We start from the raw sequence: 18,149 nt of genomic DNA on the forward strand, positions 1-18,149 counted from the left end.
AGCCATGAAAGCTCAGTGGATGATGTTTTAGTCCGGGGTGGGCAATGCATATGAGCCAGGGGCCAATTTCAAACAATCTCTCTATAAGGAAGACCCATCCTACAGCAAGCCCAAATACCCTGCTTTCCTCTACAATCCCTCTCAAAATGGCAGCTGTAAGTGATGTCATGCCACCTCATGTTGCCATTTTGAGATTGACTACAGATGAAAATTGAAATATTATGGGTCATACAGGTTCTGTGGTGGGCTAAATTGCCCCAAAAAAAAAAAAAAACCCACCAAATCCACAGTTGTTTAAAAAATATTGGAGCCTTTAATTTTTTTTCTAATTTTTTTTAAATTACATTTTTAATTTTTTTAAAAAAATCGGGGTTGACTGGCCTTTGGGAGATCAACTGGTTTTTTTGGGGGGAGGGGCTTCAAATTAGGGTGCTTCCTGTCACTTTCCCCTCCCAAGGGACAACCATTCCCCAAACTGAGGACTGTTTAAGACATGGATTAATTCTCCTTGGATCGACTCTTGACTCCCATTCAGGAATATGAACAACCTCACCTTATTGTCCAAATCGAACAGGTAGGAGTCATCTTCCCTCACATCAGCTTCTGCATCAGAAATAAGTTCCCCTACATACCTGGGGTAGCACAAGCAAGAAAAAACACACACACATAGAAGATGAAAGCATAGTTGTTAAAAAATTACTCATCTATGCTACCAAACTGCTGAGTGGTATGGCAACAATTCCATCTTGCTCATAAATTATTCTTTGACTAGGGCTCATCAACCATTGTACATAGGGCTTACACATCACCCTGAGTTGTGCATCTGGCTGTGCAATGATATATGGCCTATGTTAGCAATTCCACAGCATAGTCATGTTAGAGTTCTGCCTTAAGCAGAACATGAAGTGAGTTGGGAGAGGGCAAGGTGCAGACAACTAATGTCGTATAGTGGTTTGAGCATAGGACTATGACTCTGGAGAACAGGGCTGGAGACCCACTCAGCCATGGAAAACCATTGGGTGGCCCTGGGCATGTCACACTCTCTCAGCCTCAAACCCCCTCTGAAGAAACTTGCCAAGAAAACCCTGTGATAGGTTCACCTTAGGTTTGCCATAAGTCAGAAATGACTTAAAGCCACAAAATAAAAACCTAAGCCAGCCAACTTAATTGGGCACATGAAACAAAATATCCAATAAACATCTCTCATTATTGGCAGCAAAAATATAAGAGCAAGAAAGTAAATATAATAATTAACAAAGCAAGTAACAACCTGTAATAACTTCCCCTACTGGAATAAAGAATTCTTACAGCTCAAGGCAATTGACTCCCTCTGCAAAAGGGTAGCGCCAGCCCTAGAACAGATCTGTTAACTGTTTCCTACTCTCTCAGATACATCTAGACTCAGAAAAGGAGACAAAGTCTCTCTCTCCCCTATCACCACTCACTCGCATATAAAGGTTCCTTGGGGGATTGTCTGTAGTGCTCGAACACCCCAACCCATTTTCGCAGTGCGGTATAGCTGTAAACGGACCCTGTGGTGAAGGAGAACATAAGGGAACAAAATAGAGAGAGAAAGAAAAAGAGAGTTAGTTTTGAAGACTGCAAAACTAGAGCTTAGAAAATGAATGCTGAATGGTGAAGATGGGCCTCCAGCTAATGAACAGGATTTTTGGTGCAGCAGATATTAATGTATTATATCTGCTACGCCAAAAATCCAGTAACTGATAATAAACATTGCATGATGGTGAATGGATGCATGGATACATATAGATACAGTGGGTCCTCCATATTGGCGAGGGTTGAGTTCCTGACCCCTCTGCGGATACCAAAAACAAGAGACCTCAAGTCCCGTTACCACTAAAGGACACTGACATTTGTGTGGTTGAGTTAGTGTGCATGTGCCACTATTGACAGTAATGGGATGGGGCCCGCAGATGGCTAGCCTGCTGACATGGAGGGCCGACTGTACATATTATTTATAGGTAATATGATTGATCATGTATAATTGTATTAAGACATATTGTTATAAATACATTTTTAATTTGGGGTGGGAAATAATAAAAGTTTTAAAAGTTTAGGAGTTAGTAGAATTAATTTTTTGGACTACAACTTCTATAATCCCTTCAAAAAACAGAAACAAAAAAAATCCATTCCTGTCAAAGGAACTTTTCTGGTTAAGATCCATTTGTACATCCAGAATCAACTGTTGCAGTTCAGGAGACTATGAAGAACACCCTGTCTCCCTCCCCTCCCCAGAGGTGGCAAAAAATGCTCACTTGATGCCACTCTGCACCACCCGGTTCTTGCAGTTTCTCCAGCATGTGCAGGCCTGGTTACATTCAAAGATCAGGGGTGGCTCAATCTTGTTGAACTCTTGCAGTAAACGTCCATCCTGAAAGTGAAGGAACAAAAAAGAAGCTGTGTTAGCCATTGAGGAGTTATGGCAAGAGCCGTTTTCTCCCACTTTCCCATATCTGTAATCCCTTATCTGCTATGGAGTGGTACATGGGCCTGACTAACATTTCCTTGTTTGTTTCCAGAGACAGAATCCTGCCTGAAACAAAACAAGTAGTGCTAGCTGCAGGTCTCCTAAATGGAATTTTGGTCTGTAGGAAAAGACATCATTTAGAGCAAGGATCTGAGAATTTCCCATATTTAGAGAGTAATTTCTTGTTGATCTGTCACCCGAGAACAGCAGCACTCGTGCCTCAGAATGTGGAAATAATGCAAAGGATTCTGAGGACGTGTTTAAGGCACTGATTCTCAGTTTCTGTCTTTCCAGGTACTGTAGACCTCAGCTCCTAGAAGAATCACCCAGAACCAAAAGACTCAGATTGTGGTAACTGATGTTTCAGATCCCAGGAATTTATTAATGTACAGTATGTCTCCCGTATCCATGGAACTGATACCTATGGTTTCACTTACCCATGTCTGAAAAAACATGTTCTCTCTAGAGATTTTCTAGGTCCTTCAGCGCAATTCTATGGTATGCTTCTGGCAGATGTTGATTATAGAGTCACACTAGAGGACTTAAATATTCCTAGAGATGTGCTCTCTCTTGGAATCTCTAGGTCCTCTAGTACGACTCTATGGTCAACTTCTGCCAGAAGTCATTCATTTCAAAAGGGTTTGCTATTATCTGTAGTTTTGCATTTCGACAGTAAGTCCGGAAATGTATCCTGCATGGATATAGGGGTCATGCTATATTTATATATTTGATGTGCATCTCCCCCATTAGGATCCCAGAACACCTAGCAACATGCATAAAAGTACACTCCGTTTTTTCTTTTTTGTCCTTGTTGCTGCCTGCTCACATAGTGAAAGAAGGGGAGTATATAACAAGAGCAAGGAAGATAAGCTGTGATAGGAGGGGCTCTGGGGTTTGGCACAAGGTCTTCCTGGTGTGGTATGAGCTTTTTCAGATGTCTGAGGAGGCCAACTCTCTCTCTCTTTCATGGATTCTCTGTATGTCACCTCCCTGAAATAGCCCAAGAACAGATGAAATAAAGGCAGTGAAATTAAGGAATCCAATTTTGGGGGCAGCTCTTCCCCACCTAGAGGATACTGGGAAATGTTGCCCAAAAAGTATCTTTCCAAAGCGTTTACCCCCATGAATTCCTTGCATTATCTCTAGTTAATACCTAGACTTCTCTCTGTTGACTAATTTCTTGCCAAATAATAAGCCACCCATGCCCCAGCCCCAACCTGAGCACTCACCTTGTCATACCAGCAGCGGATGCTCAGCTGCCCACACAGACAGTTACTAGAGGAACAGTCGTCCTGACATGTACAATGCTGGGAAGTGCCAAAAGAGGAGATGTAAGACAAAAGTGACACCTGAGGTATAATGGTGAGGACATACAAGACAGCCTTCTCAGTGGATGTCTCCACCCTGTGGCACTCCTTTCCAGAGGATGCTAGGCTAGCGCTCTCCTTCCCCTTGTTCCACTGGCAGGCAAAGATAGCTTGAGATCTGTATTTGAGCCAGCTTTGTTTTGAAAAAAACTTTATCTTCAAAACTTTCAAAATCAAGAGAGGGCATTATTTTCTCATTCATAGCTCAAATCTATTTTCAGAAGTAACTTATGGTGTTCTCTTTATTTTGCCTTGAAAAATCATGCTCATTGGAAGGATAAAGCTCATGCAAGTACCTGCAGATGGGTGATGTTCCGGTCGATGTTCATGGTGGAAGTTTCACAGTTTTCAGAGATGTATTTGTAATCTTCTGGACATGGCTCATCATCTATGGCATTGACACAGGGGATAGGCACATTTTCATAGCCACGGGCCACATCCCTGCAAAAAGATGGCAGAAATGGTGACTGGAGTTGTAGCTGTTTTTAAAACTTGCATCACAGTTGAGCCAGTTTGGTGCTGGCATCATGTAAGACTAGGTTAAATTGGTTTTTCAAATTATTATTTTATTTTTGCTCATAGCTGTTTTATTATTTGTAAGCCACAGCAAATATGTTTTCATTGCCTAAAGAAAGAAAATGGTAGTGCACATACTGATAACCTCAAAGCTGGACTTTTGCAATGTACAGTACTCTACACTGGGCTACCTTTGTACCAAATCTGGAAACTCCAAATGGTTCAGAATATAGCAGCCAGATTACGAGTACACCCAAGAGTAATTATATTATACCGACCTTAAAGTCACTCCACTGGCTGCCAACTAGTTTCCAAACAAAGTAGAAAGTTTAAAGCCCTATATGGTTTGGGTCCAGGCTGCCTACAGGATTGTCTCCAGCCATATAATCTGTCCTGTACACTCAAGTCCTCTGGGAAATGTTTGCTCCAACCAGACAAGACTAGACTGGCAACGGTTTCCCAGAGGACTATTTTGTCTGCTGCCCCCTGCCTGTGGAATGACCAGTTGGAAGCAATGTGCTGACTGCATTTAAAACACCATCAAAGATATATCCCTTCCGGTAGGTCTACCCAGTCAATTTTAAATCATGATTCTTTAATTTGCGAATGTACTCGTATGAGTGTATTTTAATGGTTTTATAGTATTGTATTTTAACTGTAGGTTTATGTGTTTTTAATTGTGTTTTGTATTTTAATATGCTGTACCAGTGTGGCGTTGTGGTTTGAGCACTATACTACAACTCTGTACTACAACCAAGAGGAGAGAGCAGTTTTGTTTTCTGCTGCCCCACAGTAAGGGCTGTTCAACAATGAAACCAACTACCTAAAAAAAGTGATGGAGTTTCTTTGTCTGGACATCTTCAAAAAAGATATTGGTCATCTAGCTACCAGGGATACTTTAACTTGAGTTCCTGCACTGAGCAAGGGGGTTTAGACTCGATAGCCTATGGGTTCCTTCCAGCTCTATGAGCAATAGCTTCAAACTACAGGAAAAGAGATTCCAACTAAACATTAGGAATAATTTCCTAGCAGTAGGAACTGTTTGTCAGTGGAATTCCCTTGGAAAGTGGTGAAGTCTCCTTCCTTAGAGGTTTTTGAACAGAGGCTGGAAGGCCATCCGTTGGGAGCGCTTTAATTTATGTCTTCCTGCCTGGCAGGGGATTGGACTGGATGGCCTCTGGGGTCTCTTCTCGCTCTATGATTCTGCTATGATTATTTGATTTTATGAAATTAAGCAATACTGTTTCTCTGCTCCTCCCAACCTCTCACACAAAATAGCTGAAATCTGAATTGTTCTGTGTTATGAAGAAGGAGCCTATAATTCTGAGGAGAAGATAGATTTTTGAAATGAATTTGACTCCTCTCAACCCAGCAGGTGACTCAAGAACAGAGATGCAGACACAGCCTTATCAAGCAGGAGGTATCAAAAACAAGCATGTGCCCAACATTCCTTACCTTCTGCCCAGCTCACTCACATACAATCCAGAAGCCCACTGGCACTGCCCACCTGCTAATGATGCGTTCTGTGCGGATGGAGCGGTTAAGGATCCCCTGACGGATCTTGCGGTTAAGCTGCAGGGCAAACCACACCTCCGAGTTCTCCAGGGTCAGGTCCAGAGGTGAATCTCCTTCCTTGTTGCGCATCTCAGTGTCCGCACCCCGTGAGAGGAACAGACTGTGGGAAGGTGGAAGAGGGTTACAGCAAAAGTGTCAGAACATCCAAACTAATCTTGTCCTACTTCACAATAGGAAGAGGCCCAATATCTTACAGGACACATTCGTGGTAGCTCTCCCGCGCTGCTATGTGCAAAGGCGTGTCTCCATGGAAGTTGACAGCATGGAGGTCACACTGGGCATTCAGCAGAACTTCGGCGATTTCAGCACTGCCTGTGAAAGAGGCCCAGTGCAAACAAATGTTCTCTTCCTGTTTGGGAGAAGTGAAAGGGGTTAAAGCGTGGGTGCGCAACTTCAGCAAGCCTCAGACTTCCCAACTGTGTCACAAAACACTGAAAAATCAAATCTGGAAGAGAATGGGAACCACTATTAGCTTCAAATCCAGTTACTGCATCTTCAGAGGCTGATTGCCCAAAATAGGGAGCACCAGAATCCACATGCATTATGCTCCTCCTTATTTAAATTAAAAATAAAATAAAACAAGAACAAAACTGTTTTCCAGGCAACAGTGGGGAGGGTCTTTAGGGGATGTAAAAATGGAAGGGCTACATGCAGCCTTTATGTTGTCAGCCCTTGAGTTAAAGGAAGAGGACAGTGAGTCAACATATCCCAGGAGACCAAACATCCATGCATTTTTACATAATGACTCCGCTAGTTAGTAGAGAGCCAGCTTGGACTACAACTCTGGAGACCAGGGTTCATATCCCCATTTGGCCATGGAAACCCACTTGGTGACCTAGGCCAAGTCATACTCTCTCAGCCTCAGAGGAAGGCAAAAGCAAAACCCTCCACCCCAGTTAAGAAATCCTGCCAAGAAAACAGTGATGACCTTAGGGTCATTGTAAACTGGAAATATCTTGAAGGCACATAACAATGTGGTTAAAGTCTCTAGGATGCATTTTCCTTTATTTCTTGCAACATCTGATTTGGGTTTTGTGAGTAGGGCAGGACCTTCTTTCTGGTGGCACTAGATCTATAGGGCTAAGGCTAGTAAGACCACAATTCTGCAGTTTTTCAGGGGAAGACATCCCACTGAGAGCAATGAGACTTGTTTTTTAAGTAGTTCTGACTCAAAAAGCATGGGGTTTTTTTTCTACACTGAGTTTTTATATACAGTGGATCATTGTTATCCGCCGGGGTTAGGTTCCAAGATCCCCCATGTATAACAAAATCTGTTGATGCTCAAGTCCCATTAAATATGACATAGCAAAATAATGTCCCTTATACAAAAATGGGAAATCGAGGTTTGATACTTAAAATTTATACCTTTTTTGAACATTTTCAAACTGTGGGTGCTTGAATCTGTGTATAATCAATCTGTGTATAAGAAGGGCAGACTGTATATGGATTCATGAAGTTTACACTGAGAGCAGTGAGACTTGTTTTTTAAGTAGTTCTGACTCAAAAAGTATGGTGTTTTTTTCTACACTGAGGTTTTATATACAGTACATGGATTCATGAAGTTAATACATTTCAGCCACTGATTAAAATTCAAGAACTGGCCTGATTTAAACCAAGGAGGCATGTTGCTGAATAGCTGCAAGTGGGGGAATCACACTTAAGCACTCCCCTATATGAAGTTGTCTTAAGCAGACAGAAAACTAGCAGAGAACAGAAACAGGCATGCTAGAACTTTTATAGTGCTATTTTTCTATTTGGGAGCCAGTGTGGTATATTATTGTTTCCCAACTGTGGATTCTGCTTACCGAACAAAACTATGGCTACCTTTGTTTATTCTTTTTCATCACCTGAGATTAATATTCATTTGCTTCTGAGATGAGGAATACATAAAGTTGCACTCAATGGATCTGTGTACTCCTTTCACATAGCAATATGCCCACCTCCATCTGCAATTATGATTGTTGGACTGGGATTCCAAAGACCATGATCTGAATTCCCACTCAGTCAAGAAATCCACTGGGTGATCTTGGGCAAGTCCCACTTTCTCAGCTCCAGTGGCAAATCATCTCTGAACCTGTTTATTGTTATTGCCTTGTATTATCCCCTGTGCTGTAAGAGGATTGGGCGGCATATAAATAAATCCTATTATTATGAACAAATCTTGCCAAAAAACCCATATTAAGTTCACCTTGGGATCACTGTAATTCATTGTCAGAAATGAACTTAAAGCACACAGTGACAACAACTTCTCTTTTTGCCAAGTTCTTGGCTTTTCATTTTGTTCAATTCAGCAATGTGGCTCCCTGCTGTCTAAAATGGTACATCCATTCAGAATGTTTACTAGACATTTATAGCACTTTAATGTTACTTTAACTGCATTGGTGCGACTCCAGAAACCCTGGGATTTGTAGTATAATGAAGGACTTGGCATTCTCTGCTGTAGGAACAGGACTCCTCTGGACTACAGCACTAGAGCCCTTTCTAAGGGATTTTTAAGCACCTCAATGAAAGGCAAGTTGAAGTTGAAGTGATACCATACCTAGTACAGATATAGGCAATGTAACCACATTTGGCTGCACATGCAGACCAAGCCTGAGATTTCTTTCCTCAAAGAAGAGTTCCAGTTACCAAGAATGATCCCCACCCAGTTCTCTTTTGTACCAAATCTGCAAGCCTGGAGCTCATCCAGCATGGAAACCAAGGGATCTCAAACTCACATACATTGTCAGTCAGGGTGACGTCGGCTCCACGGGTGAGCAACATGCGGATCACCTCAATGTGCTTATGCTCAGCAGCCCAGATAATAGGGGTCCAACCTCCACTATCCTAAAATGAAAAGGAGGAAAGACCACATTTGTGTGATGGATTAGCACAAGAACAGTGTGATGAAGGGGCTTTAAAATAACAAGCCACAAGTGACACAGCTACCTGCAGTTAGTTTTTCTTTCATAACAAAGGCACAACATAAAGAATGGGTATAAAGTTGTTACACTTTTTAATTTCCCCCCTCAAAGTTAACTGGAATTTTTAGAGAAACGGTGAGAAGAATTTTGCAGGTTTAAGGTATTCTGTCATTAACTCTAAGGTTTTGGGGGTTTTAAAAACAAAAACAGCATCAAAAAAATTAAAAGAAAAAAAATAAACAAGCATTACACTGGCAGCTGGTGGCTTCCAAGTCAGAGAAGTAATGAATCTACTCTGGGTTTCTGTCTGAACTGTAAAGAAACTATCAAAGGTACTGAAATCTATCCCCCAAATAGATTCAACTGTAGACAGTTCCTTTACAGTTTGGACCAAAACTCAAGAAGAGATTCATCACGCTACTGACACTGGAGCCACTGGCAGTACAGTGAGTTACTTTTCAAACGTTGAAATGATTAATGGCAATGGCTTACTTTTTAAACACTACTCTGAATTACAGGACTGGAATACTTTCCTATTAGGGACCTGCAAAAAAACTTAATGGGGGCGGGGGGGGGGGTGAGGTCTGTAGCCCAACTTTCCACATTTCAGGGAAAGGTGATCAAGATGGTAAATGGGCCTGGAAATCAAGCCCCATGATGAATGTAGAGGAGTTGAAAATGTTTAATTTGGAGAAAAGAAGACTGAGAGGTGACATGACAGCCAACTTTAAATATCTGAAGGGATGTCATGGAGAAGATGAAATGAACTTGTTTTCTGCTGCTCCAGGGACTAGGATGATAAAGAACAGGTTGCTCACCTGTAACTGTGTTTCTTCGAGTGGTCATCTGCGAATTCACACAAATGGGTTTATTCTGCGCAGCAATCCTCGGAAACTTCTAGAATTTCCAGGCAGAAAGCAATGTATCTTTCTGCAACTTTTTGGCGGTAGCCCCGCCCACCCATATATAAGGCCCCTGGTGGCCCGCTCCTCTTCAGTTCCGAATGAGCCGCTAATCAGCGCGGCAACAAGCGTTGTCAAATGAGCAGACACTGAGGGGATGGATGGGCGGGTTTGTGTGAATTCGCAGATGACCACTCGAAGAAACACAGTTACAGGTGAGCAACCTGTTCTTCTTCTTCGTGGTCTCTGCGAATCACACAAATGGGTATAGACTAGCGAGCTGTAGTCCGTGGAGGAGGGAGTGTCAAGATCAAACAGTCACATGACAATAAATATGCAAACTAATACCTGAGTGATTTATTTACAGTAGACAGATTAGTGCATGGCAGACAGTAACACCGCCCTCCCAAAGGCTGCATCATGCCTGGCCCTTGCGTCCAGCCTATAATGTCTAATGAATGTCAATGGCTGGGACCAGACAGCTGCCTTACACACATCCTCAAGGGGGATCCCGGTCAAAAAAGCTGAGGATGCGGCTACCGCCCTAGTTGCATGGGTTCTAATCCGACCTGGTAGAGGCTTCTCTGCCAGTTCGTAGCAAAGGTGGATGGTGTTGGCCACCCACTTGGAAAACCTCTGCGGTGACACCGGCAGCCCCTTCTTAGCCTCGGAGTAACACACAAAAAGTCTCTCTGAACGCCTGGAAGCGGCAGTCCTGTTCAAATAGAACGCCAGCGCCCTGCGGACATCCAGGGCATGGAGTTGGCGCTCAGAGTCTGTGGTCGGATTGGGAGCCAGAGTCGGCAAAACAATGTCCTGGTTGATGTGAAAGGCAGACACCACCTTAGGCAAGAAAGTGATGTCTGTACGGAGCACCACCTTGTCCTTATGGAAACGAAGGAAGGGTTGGTCCATCCTCAGGGCACACAGTTCACCAGCTCGGCGGGCTGACGTGATGGCTACCAGAAAGGCCGTCTTCCAAGTCAGGAGTCTCAGGTCCGTGGTAGCTAAGGGCTCAAAGGGCTTGGATACCAAATGTGCCAGGACGATGTCTAGACACCACTGCGGTGTAGGGTCTAGAATCGGTGGATGCAAATTGTTGAATCCCTTAAGGAACCTCTTTATGAGAGGATCCCCAAACAGGGAAGGTTTGTCCTGAAATAGGTAGTGAGATGAAATGGCTGACAGGTAGCACTTGATAGAGCTCAAGGAGAGACCTGCGCCTGTTAAAGCCATAAGGAATTCCAGGACTACCGGGATGGAGACACGGGATGGTGGAATGTCCTTTGCTTGTAGAAAGGTTAGGAACCTATCCCATTTGTAGGCATAGGACCTCTGTGTGGATGGTCTTTGTGCTGCCTTAATGATATCCTGTACACCGGATGGAAGTGTCCTCAGGATCGTATCCTCCATGCTACCAATGGGAGAGATTGCATCTCGGGATGGTGGACTTGTCCGTCGTGGAGAGATAGCAGGTCGGGCCGGTGCTCCAAGCGGAGATGATCTTGCGCTCGTTGAAGGAGCGGAGCAAACCAAGGCTGTCTGGGCCACCACGGGGTTATCAGGATTGCGTCCGTGTGGTCTGCCAACATCTTCGAGAGGACCCGTGTGATCAGAGGAAACGGAGGGAAGGCATACAGGAGGCCCTGAGTCCACTTGAGCTGGAAGGCGTCCCCTTCTGATCTGAGCTCTCTGTACCGTGAGCAAAATCTTGCAGTGTGGGCGTTTAGCCGGGAGGCAAACAGGTCGAGGAGGGGGGTTCCCCAGTGATTGAAGAGTCGGGACACCACCTCTGGATGCAGTCTCCACTCGTGGCAAGTGGAAGGTGACCTGCTGAGATGGTCTGCAAGGTCGTTCTGGTCGCCGGGCAGATGGATGCATTGCAGCAGAACCTTGTGTTCTATACACCATTCCCAAATGCGGATGGTGACTGACAGCAGAGTCCTCGACTTTGTACCACCTTGTTTGTTGAGGTAGTACATGATGGTGGTGTTGTCGGTGAGAAGAAGTACCACCTTGCCCGCGAGGACCGACTGAAAGGCTCTGAGTGCTTTCTCCACGGCAAGCATTTCCAGGACGTTGATGTGGAGAGTAGCTTCCGCCGGTGACCATTTGTCCTTTATTGTAAGGTCCAGTGTGTGGGCGCCCCATCCTTGCAGGGAGGCGTCCGTAGTCAGGGAGAGATCTGGCTGAGGAGGTAGAAATGGCATCCCCACACAGACGTTGTCGGATTGGAGCCACCATCGTAGAGACCTCTGTACAGTCCTCGGGATGGTGAGCAACTTGGTAGCCGTGTCTCGGACGGGGTCGAAGACGGAGAGAAACCAAGATTGAATGGGTCTGAGGCGCAGTCTGGCCCACGGTGTGACGAAAGTGGTAGAGGCTAGGTGTTCCATGGCGACTTGTACGGCACGGGCCTGAAGGCGTCTTTGGCGGAGGCAGGGCTGCAGAGATGTACAGAGGGTTTGAAACCTTGTCTCTGGAAGGAATGCCTTCATCTGTACAGAGTCCAGTGTTGTTCCTATAAAGTCTATTCGATTGGAAGGAGTCAAGTTGGACTTGTTGAAGTTGACCTGTAATCCCAGTGCTTGCAGCAGGGATAGGGTGAATTCGAGTTGCCCGAGTAAGATGTCCTTGGAGGGCGCTGTGAAGAGCCAGTCGTCCAAGTATGGGAAGACTGTGATCCCTCTTTGACGCAGGTACGCCACCACGGGTGCCATGCACTTGGTGAAGACCCTGGGAGCTGTGGAAAGACCGAAGGGAAGGACCCGGTACCGGTAGGCGTTCTGGCCGACGGCGAAGGCGAGGAACCTCCGGTGGTCCTCCAGGATCGCAATGTGGAAATAGGCGTCCTTCAAGTCCAAAGTCACGAACCAGTAGCCTTCCTGCAGGAGTGGTAAAATAGAAGCAAGGGTTACCATCCTGAACCTTTTGTAAATAATAAATTTGTTGAGGGCCCGTAGATCCATTATGGGTCTGAGGCCAGAGTCTCTCTTCGGTACGGTGAAGTATCTAGAGAAAAAACAGCGCTTGAAGTCAGAGGGGGAGACGGGTTCAATAGCGCCTTTGTCCAAAAGAATGCGCACTTCGTCAAGAAGGGTGTCCGAGGGGGCAGTGGAAACAAAAGCTCCAGTTGGTGGGAGCTGGGAAAACTCTAGGGCATAGCCCCTACGGACGATGTTAAGTGCCCAAGAGTCACTGGTAATGGCGGCCCAGGTGTCAAAAAAGGGGCTCAGCCTGTTGGAGATGACGAGGTGCGCCGGAACCCATCAGAATCTCTTCTTGCCCCTGCCGTCCTTCTTCCTATAGCCCTGTTGGTATCTGGGCTGGGAAGATGGACGCCCGTCGGTTGGAGGAGCAGGTGACCGGGAGGATTGGCCTTGAGGCCGAGTGTCCTGATGGTAGGGACGGTCCTGTGGTTGGAAGCGGTAGTGGCCGCCTGGATGCCAGGGGCGCTGACTAGTGTACCTCTGTCTGGGGGACTTGGAAGCGGAGGATGACATACCGTGTTTTCTGGCGGCAGTCTTCATCCTATAACGGAAGCTGAGTTTCTCATCCGTGTCCTGGTGAAACAAGCCCGAGTTGTCAAAGGGCATGTCTTCTATGGCCGCCTTTGCTTGTGGAGTGAGGTCTGAAGACCGGAGCCACGTGTATCGCCTGAGGGCTATGGAGCCGGAGAGGACCTTTGATGCACAGTCCGTCGAGTGCCTCGCGGAGATGATCTGCTGTCCGCCTATCAGGTGGATTTCATTCCTGAGTGCAGACATCATCCGCCTCCTGTCATCCGGCAGGTCAGCGATGGTGGGGTCCATCTTCTCTACGAGATATTGCACGTAGGCCCCCATGCAGGCCGCGTAGTTAGCCACCTTCAAATCCAGGGCCGCTGAAGCATAAAACTTCTTAGCTAGGCCATCCAGTTTCTTGCTGTCCTTGTCGACTGGAGAAGACGAGGACTTTGGGACGAAGGTGGACTGGGCTCCTTCCACGATAGCTGAATTAAGCTTAGGGTGGTTGGAGAGCCAAGAAGGTGCCGAAGGAGTGACCCGATAGAGGTTTTCAATCCGACGGGATGTCGACGGGATGGAGGCCAGTGTGTCCCAGGAGCGTTTGGCAATTTTCTCTAGGGATGGGAGATATGCCAAGGCTGGTGGAGCTGGGGCGGAACCGTGGATCCTTCTCTCCACCGGGTCGAGGGCATCGTCCTCGGGGTGGGCGACTTCTAACTTCAGGGCATCCGCCATACGGATTACCCTGTCGGCAAAGGACCTGACGTCGTCTGTAGGGGACGGAACCGCAGGTCCCTCCGGGACGAATGGAGCCTCGTCAACGTCGGAAGGTGACGCAGAGCGTGGGGATCTCGATCTGGATCTTGATGGCGATCTGCTACGCTTCCTGGGCGACAAGTCGGTGGTGGTCAAGTCATCCAGCCCGTGGGAGGCATCAGTGTGGCGACGGTCCCGTGAGCAGTCCCGGATGTTGCGCCGTAGGCGGGACGGATCTACCGGGATAAGATACTGTCCGGTACGGTGATCGAAGACGAGATCTGGGAAGGCATCAAACAGGTCCTGGTCCCGTTCCATTGAGTCTGGGCAGTCCGGATCCAAGGCGGCATCCGCCTCAGCCCCTAGTGTGGCCCGATCCTTCCTCGGGGGGGAGCGGGGGCGCTCCGCGTCCCGTCTGGCGGGACGTGGTCTCACCACAGGAGAGGGAGAACGGGGTCTAGCCCTCTGTGGGGATATGGGAGCATCGGAGTCGTGGAGCTCCCCTTCAGACTCCGAACTCAAGTCCACGATCTGCAGGGCGTCCGCCGGTGCAGAGAGGTGGCTCGCAAGGAGGACCCTGGGTTCCAAGGGTATAATCCGGGAAGACGCCGGTACAGGAGTCGAGGTCTTCGCCGGTTCGGCCACTTGGGATGTAGACGGTGCTGGCCTCGACTCAGGCGGAGGTACTGAGACCGTACTTGGAGGGCCCTTGCGACGGCTCTTGGCTGGCGGAGATGAAGAGCGGGCCCGTTTCCTCTCATGGTCGGAGCGTTTGTCTCCTCTCTTCTTGGAGGCCCTGGGAGCGTCCGCATGTCCAGAACCACCAGGCTGGCTCAAAACCTTCTCGTAGAGCGCAGCCTTAAGTGTCCAGTCCCTGTTCTTTAGGGCCTGGGCCGACATAGCTTTACAGTGGGGGCAGTTGCCAGGAATATGGGACTCCCCCAAACAAAGGACACATTTTTCATGGCCATCGGCCTTAGGGATTTTCACCCCGCACTTAGTGCACTGCTTGAAAGAGGCCATGGTAATCAAGTCCGTTACCGGTCCGAGGTCAAGCCGAAAGATCACGTAGAAGACAAGCCGATAGGGAAAGTCCGAAGAATGGTCAAGTGAAAGTCCGAAGGTCAAATGCCAGAGATTCAAATGTGAACAGAGCAACAAGATGCAAGCGAAGTTCCTCGAGCTGCTTAGCGCGGCGGAATGAAGGAACTGAAGAGGAGCGGGCCACCAGGGGCCTTATATATGGGTGGGCGGGGCTACCACCAAAAAGTTGCAGAAAAATACATTGCTTTCTGCCTGGAGATTCTAGAAGTTTCCGAGGATTGCTGCGCAGGCGCAGAATAAACCCATTTGTGTGATTCGCAGAGACCACGAAGAAGAATAATGGATTTTAATTATAAAAGATTTAGTCTAAACCAGTGGTTCCCAACCTTCCTAATGCCGCGACCCTTTAATACAGTTTGCCATGTTGTGGTGACCCAAACCCATGAAATTATTCTCATTGCTACTTCATAACTGTAATTAAATAGGTGTTTTCCAATGGCCTTAGATGACCCCCATGAAAGGGTCATTCGACCCCCAAAGGGGTCCCAACCCACAGGTTGGGAACCACTGGTCTAAACATTAAAGAAGAAATTCCTGACAGGAGCCCTGGTGGCTCAGTGGTTAAATGCCTGTACTGCAGCCACTCACTCACAAACCATAAGGTTGCGAGTTCAATACCAGCAAAAGGGCTTAAGCTCAGGCTTGCATCCTTTCGAGGTTGCTACAATGAGTACCCAGATAGTTGGAGGCAATTAGCTTACACTTTGTAAACAGCTTAGGGAGTGCTTACATGCAATGATAAGTGGTATAGAAATGTACTTGCTATTGCTATTACTAAGGGTTGTTTGACAGAGAACCAGGGTATCTCAGAAGTTAGTGGACTCCCCTTTGTTGGGAGTTTATAAGCAATGTTGGATGGTTGCCTCTCGAGAATACTTTACCTGTGGATTCCTTCAGTGGCAAGGGGCTGGAGTAGATGGCCCTTCCAATTCTGTGCTTCTATGAGTCTTGCCAAAGTCTGGGTAAAGTGCCATACTGGAGCATGCTGTAGAGTATGGCACTTTATACAAAAGTGCCATATACAAAAGATTCTATAATAGATGCTTATGGTCTCTGTCAATTTTACAGTGCTATGGAATAGACAAAACCCAGTTCTAACCCTTCCCAAATCCTCACTTGCCTGGGCATTGACGTCCACCTGTCCTGTGGACAGCAACAGGCTGACCATTTCAACGTTTCCATTCTTAGCAGCATGATGCAGGCAGGTAGATCCATCATCCTCCTTTGGTAGAACCATGGAAAAAGTAAAAGAACAAGTATTTTATATGTGTGAGGCAGGCATCTTGTAGTCTCACCTCATAGTTCAGTCTTTCATAGACTTCCTCCTCTCATATTGCACCTAACCTGACTATGGATAAGAAAGTCTCACCTTTATTTTCCCTCATTCAAATGTCAATTTCTCCCCCTCCTCCGATGAAGAAATGTGTTAATTTTGGTAATTCTTGTCAAACATGAACAGAAATGAAATTCTTCTCAATTTCCCTTGGTCAAATTCAAAAGATAGAGCTATTCCCCAGCAGAACAAAACTATGCTGTACTTGCTTATTCTGTAAAAGGTTAATGTTGAGAAGCCTCTCAGAAGGAAAAGAGGTGGCAACTCTCATTCATCACCACACAATGGTGCGTTATAGACCGCCCCTTTGGGGCGGCCTGTAGGCGCACCTTTCCCCGCCGGATCTGGGCCTCAGTGGTCAGAGCGGCAGCCGCTGAGGCCCCGATCCGCCGCTTTCCCGGGCTGCGGGGAAGCGGCAAAAGGCCCCTTCCCCGCAGCCTGGAAAGGGGTGTCCTTGGGGCTTCAAGCCCCAAGGACACCCCGCGGCGGCATGGAGAAGGAGAAAGGGGCCGTTTGGCCCCTTTCTCCTTTGGTCCGCTGGGTGCAGCCATCTGAAGGCTGCGCCCAGCGGACCAAACCAGGAAGGAGCTCCAAAACGGAGCTCCTTCCGGGGCAGCGGAAAGGGCGCCCTAGGCGCCCTGCCGCGACCCCAATACGTCACAACCGCGCCACCTCGTTTGGAGGCGGCGCAGTCGTAACGTATTGATGGTGGCAGCCGTGCAGAACGGCTGCCGCCATTTTGTGCGCGCACAGCGCGCACTAGGGTTAGGGCGGTGCGGAAGCACCGCCCCGCCTTAACCCTAGTACGCGTTCCGCACGTACTTTTAAGCCCATTTGTAACGGGCCAATGATTGAATATATAAGGCTTCACCGGAAGATATTTTAGTTAAGAACCCTTCCTGGACGGGAATATCTCAGTTTCCATCAAATTCAGGTTTGTTTTGTTTTTTAAAAAGATGGCTAATATTTGCCACTGGCTACTTACTTATGTCAGTATAATTTACATCTCACCACCTAATTCTCCCCAAGCCCACCTTAACAACCAGTAGTTGTATTGTGCAAATGGGATATGTTCAGCTGCTGACTTTGATGCAAGGATGATTACATTTCCAGTCCTCACCCACCAGTGAGTAAGGCTGCAATAAGGAAATTTTTTACCAGGGATCCTGCTTATGATTATCACAGCCCCACTCACTGCTAAGAGGGGGCTAGAAATGCCATCCTCCATTTGCCCTAGGTCAGAAGCCAAATAGACCTCTTGTTTCAGATGCAGCTGCTGGCTGTTAAAGTGGCTTGGGAAGCATTTATGTCGTCTTACAGTTTGGCTATTTGGTCTTACTGAATGCAGAACAGTTATGGATCCTCTAGGTTACAAATCCATAACTGCAATACAGAATGCCAGCCAGTAATCTTAAATTCTTTCCATTCTGAACATAAAGAAATGTGTGAATGTGTAATTCCACAGTAATATACTCAGATAAAAATCTCACCCAGATCTAGGCCTAACACATCCTTTTCAACTGCATGCCTGGGATCATTTTAATTTACCATGTCTGGAGGTGGTGGGATTAAGCAGCTACAGCAGCTATGTTTTAACCTCTCTTTTATTTGCTGTTTTCTTTCTCTGTTGTGATTTTTAAGAAGATGAATTATTTACTACAAGTTGATTATCTTTTATGTGAAATGCTTGAAATAGTAG

At 46.6% G+C, this 18,149-nt stretch overlaps 1 protein-coding gene across 2 annotated transcripts in view; it reads right to left on the minus strand.

Annotated features, from left to right (window-relative positions):
- The window catches only part of LOC149320928 (histone-lysine N-methyltransferase EHMT2-like), a 67,352-nt gene that overhangs the window by 2,877 nt on the left and 46,326 nt on the right, over positions 1 to 18,149 (minus strand). For both annotated transcript variants that reach the window (XM_089502734.1, XM_089502728.1), the window contains 9 exons: positions 16,238 to 16,339; positions 8,668 to 8,772; positions 6,141 to 6,295; positions 5,879 to 6,046; positions 4,152 to 4,296; positions 3,718 to 3,795; positions 2,277 to 2,392; positions 1,446 to 1,532; positions 554 to 632 (listed from right to left, as the gene is read on the minus strand). In XM_089502734.1, coding sequence (XP_089358860.1) covers positions 554 to 632; positions 1,446 to 1,532; positions 2,277 to 2,392; positions 3,718 to 3,795; positions 4,152 to 4,296; positions 5,879 to 6,046; positions 6,141 to 6,295; positions 8,668 to 8,772; positions 16,238 to 16,339 — 1,035 coding nt within the window. The remainder of the gene's footprint in view (positions 1 to 553; positions 633 to 1,445; positions 1,533 to 2,276; positions 2,393 to 3,717; positions 3,796 to 4,151; positions 4,297 to 5,878; positions 6,047 to 6,140; positions 6,296 to 8,667; positions 8,773 to 16,237; positions 16,340 to 18,149) is intronic.

Source organism: Sceloporus occidentalis, unplaced genomic scaffold (genome assembly GCF_023333645.1).
Source record: "Sceloporus occidentalis isolate IW3139 unplaced genomic scaffold, rSceOcc1.0.p SCAF_1, whole genome shotgun sequence".
In the NCBI taxonomy this organism is placed as follows: Eukaryota; Metazoa; Chordata; class Lepidosauria; order Squamata; family Phrynosomatidae; genus Sceloporus; species Sceloporus occidentalis.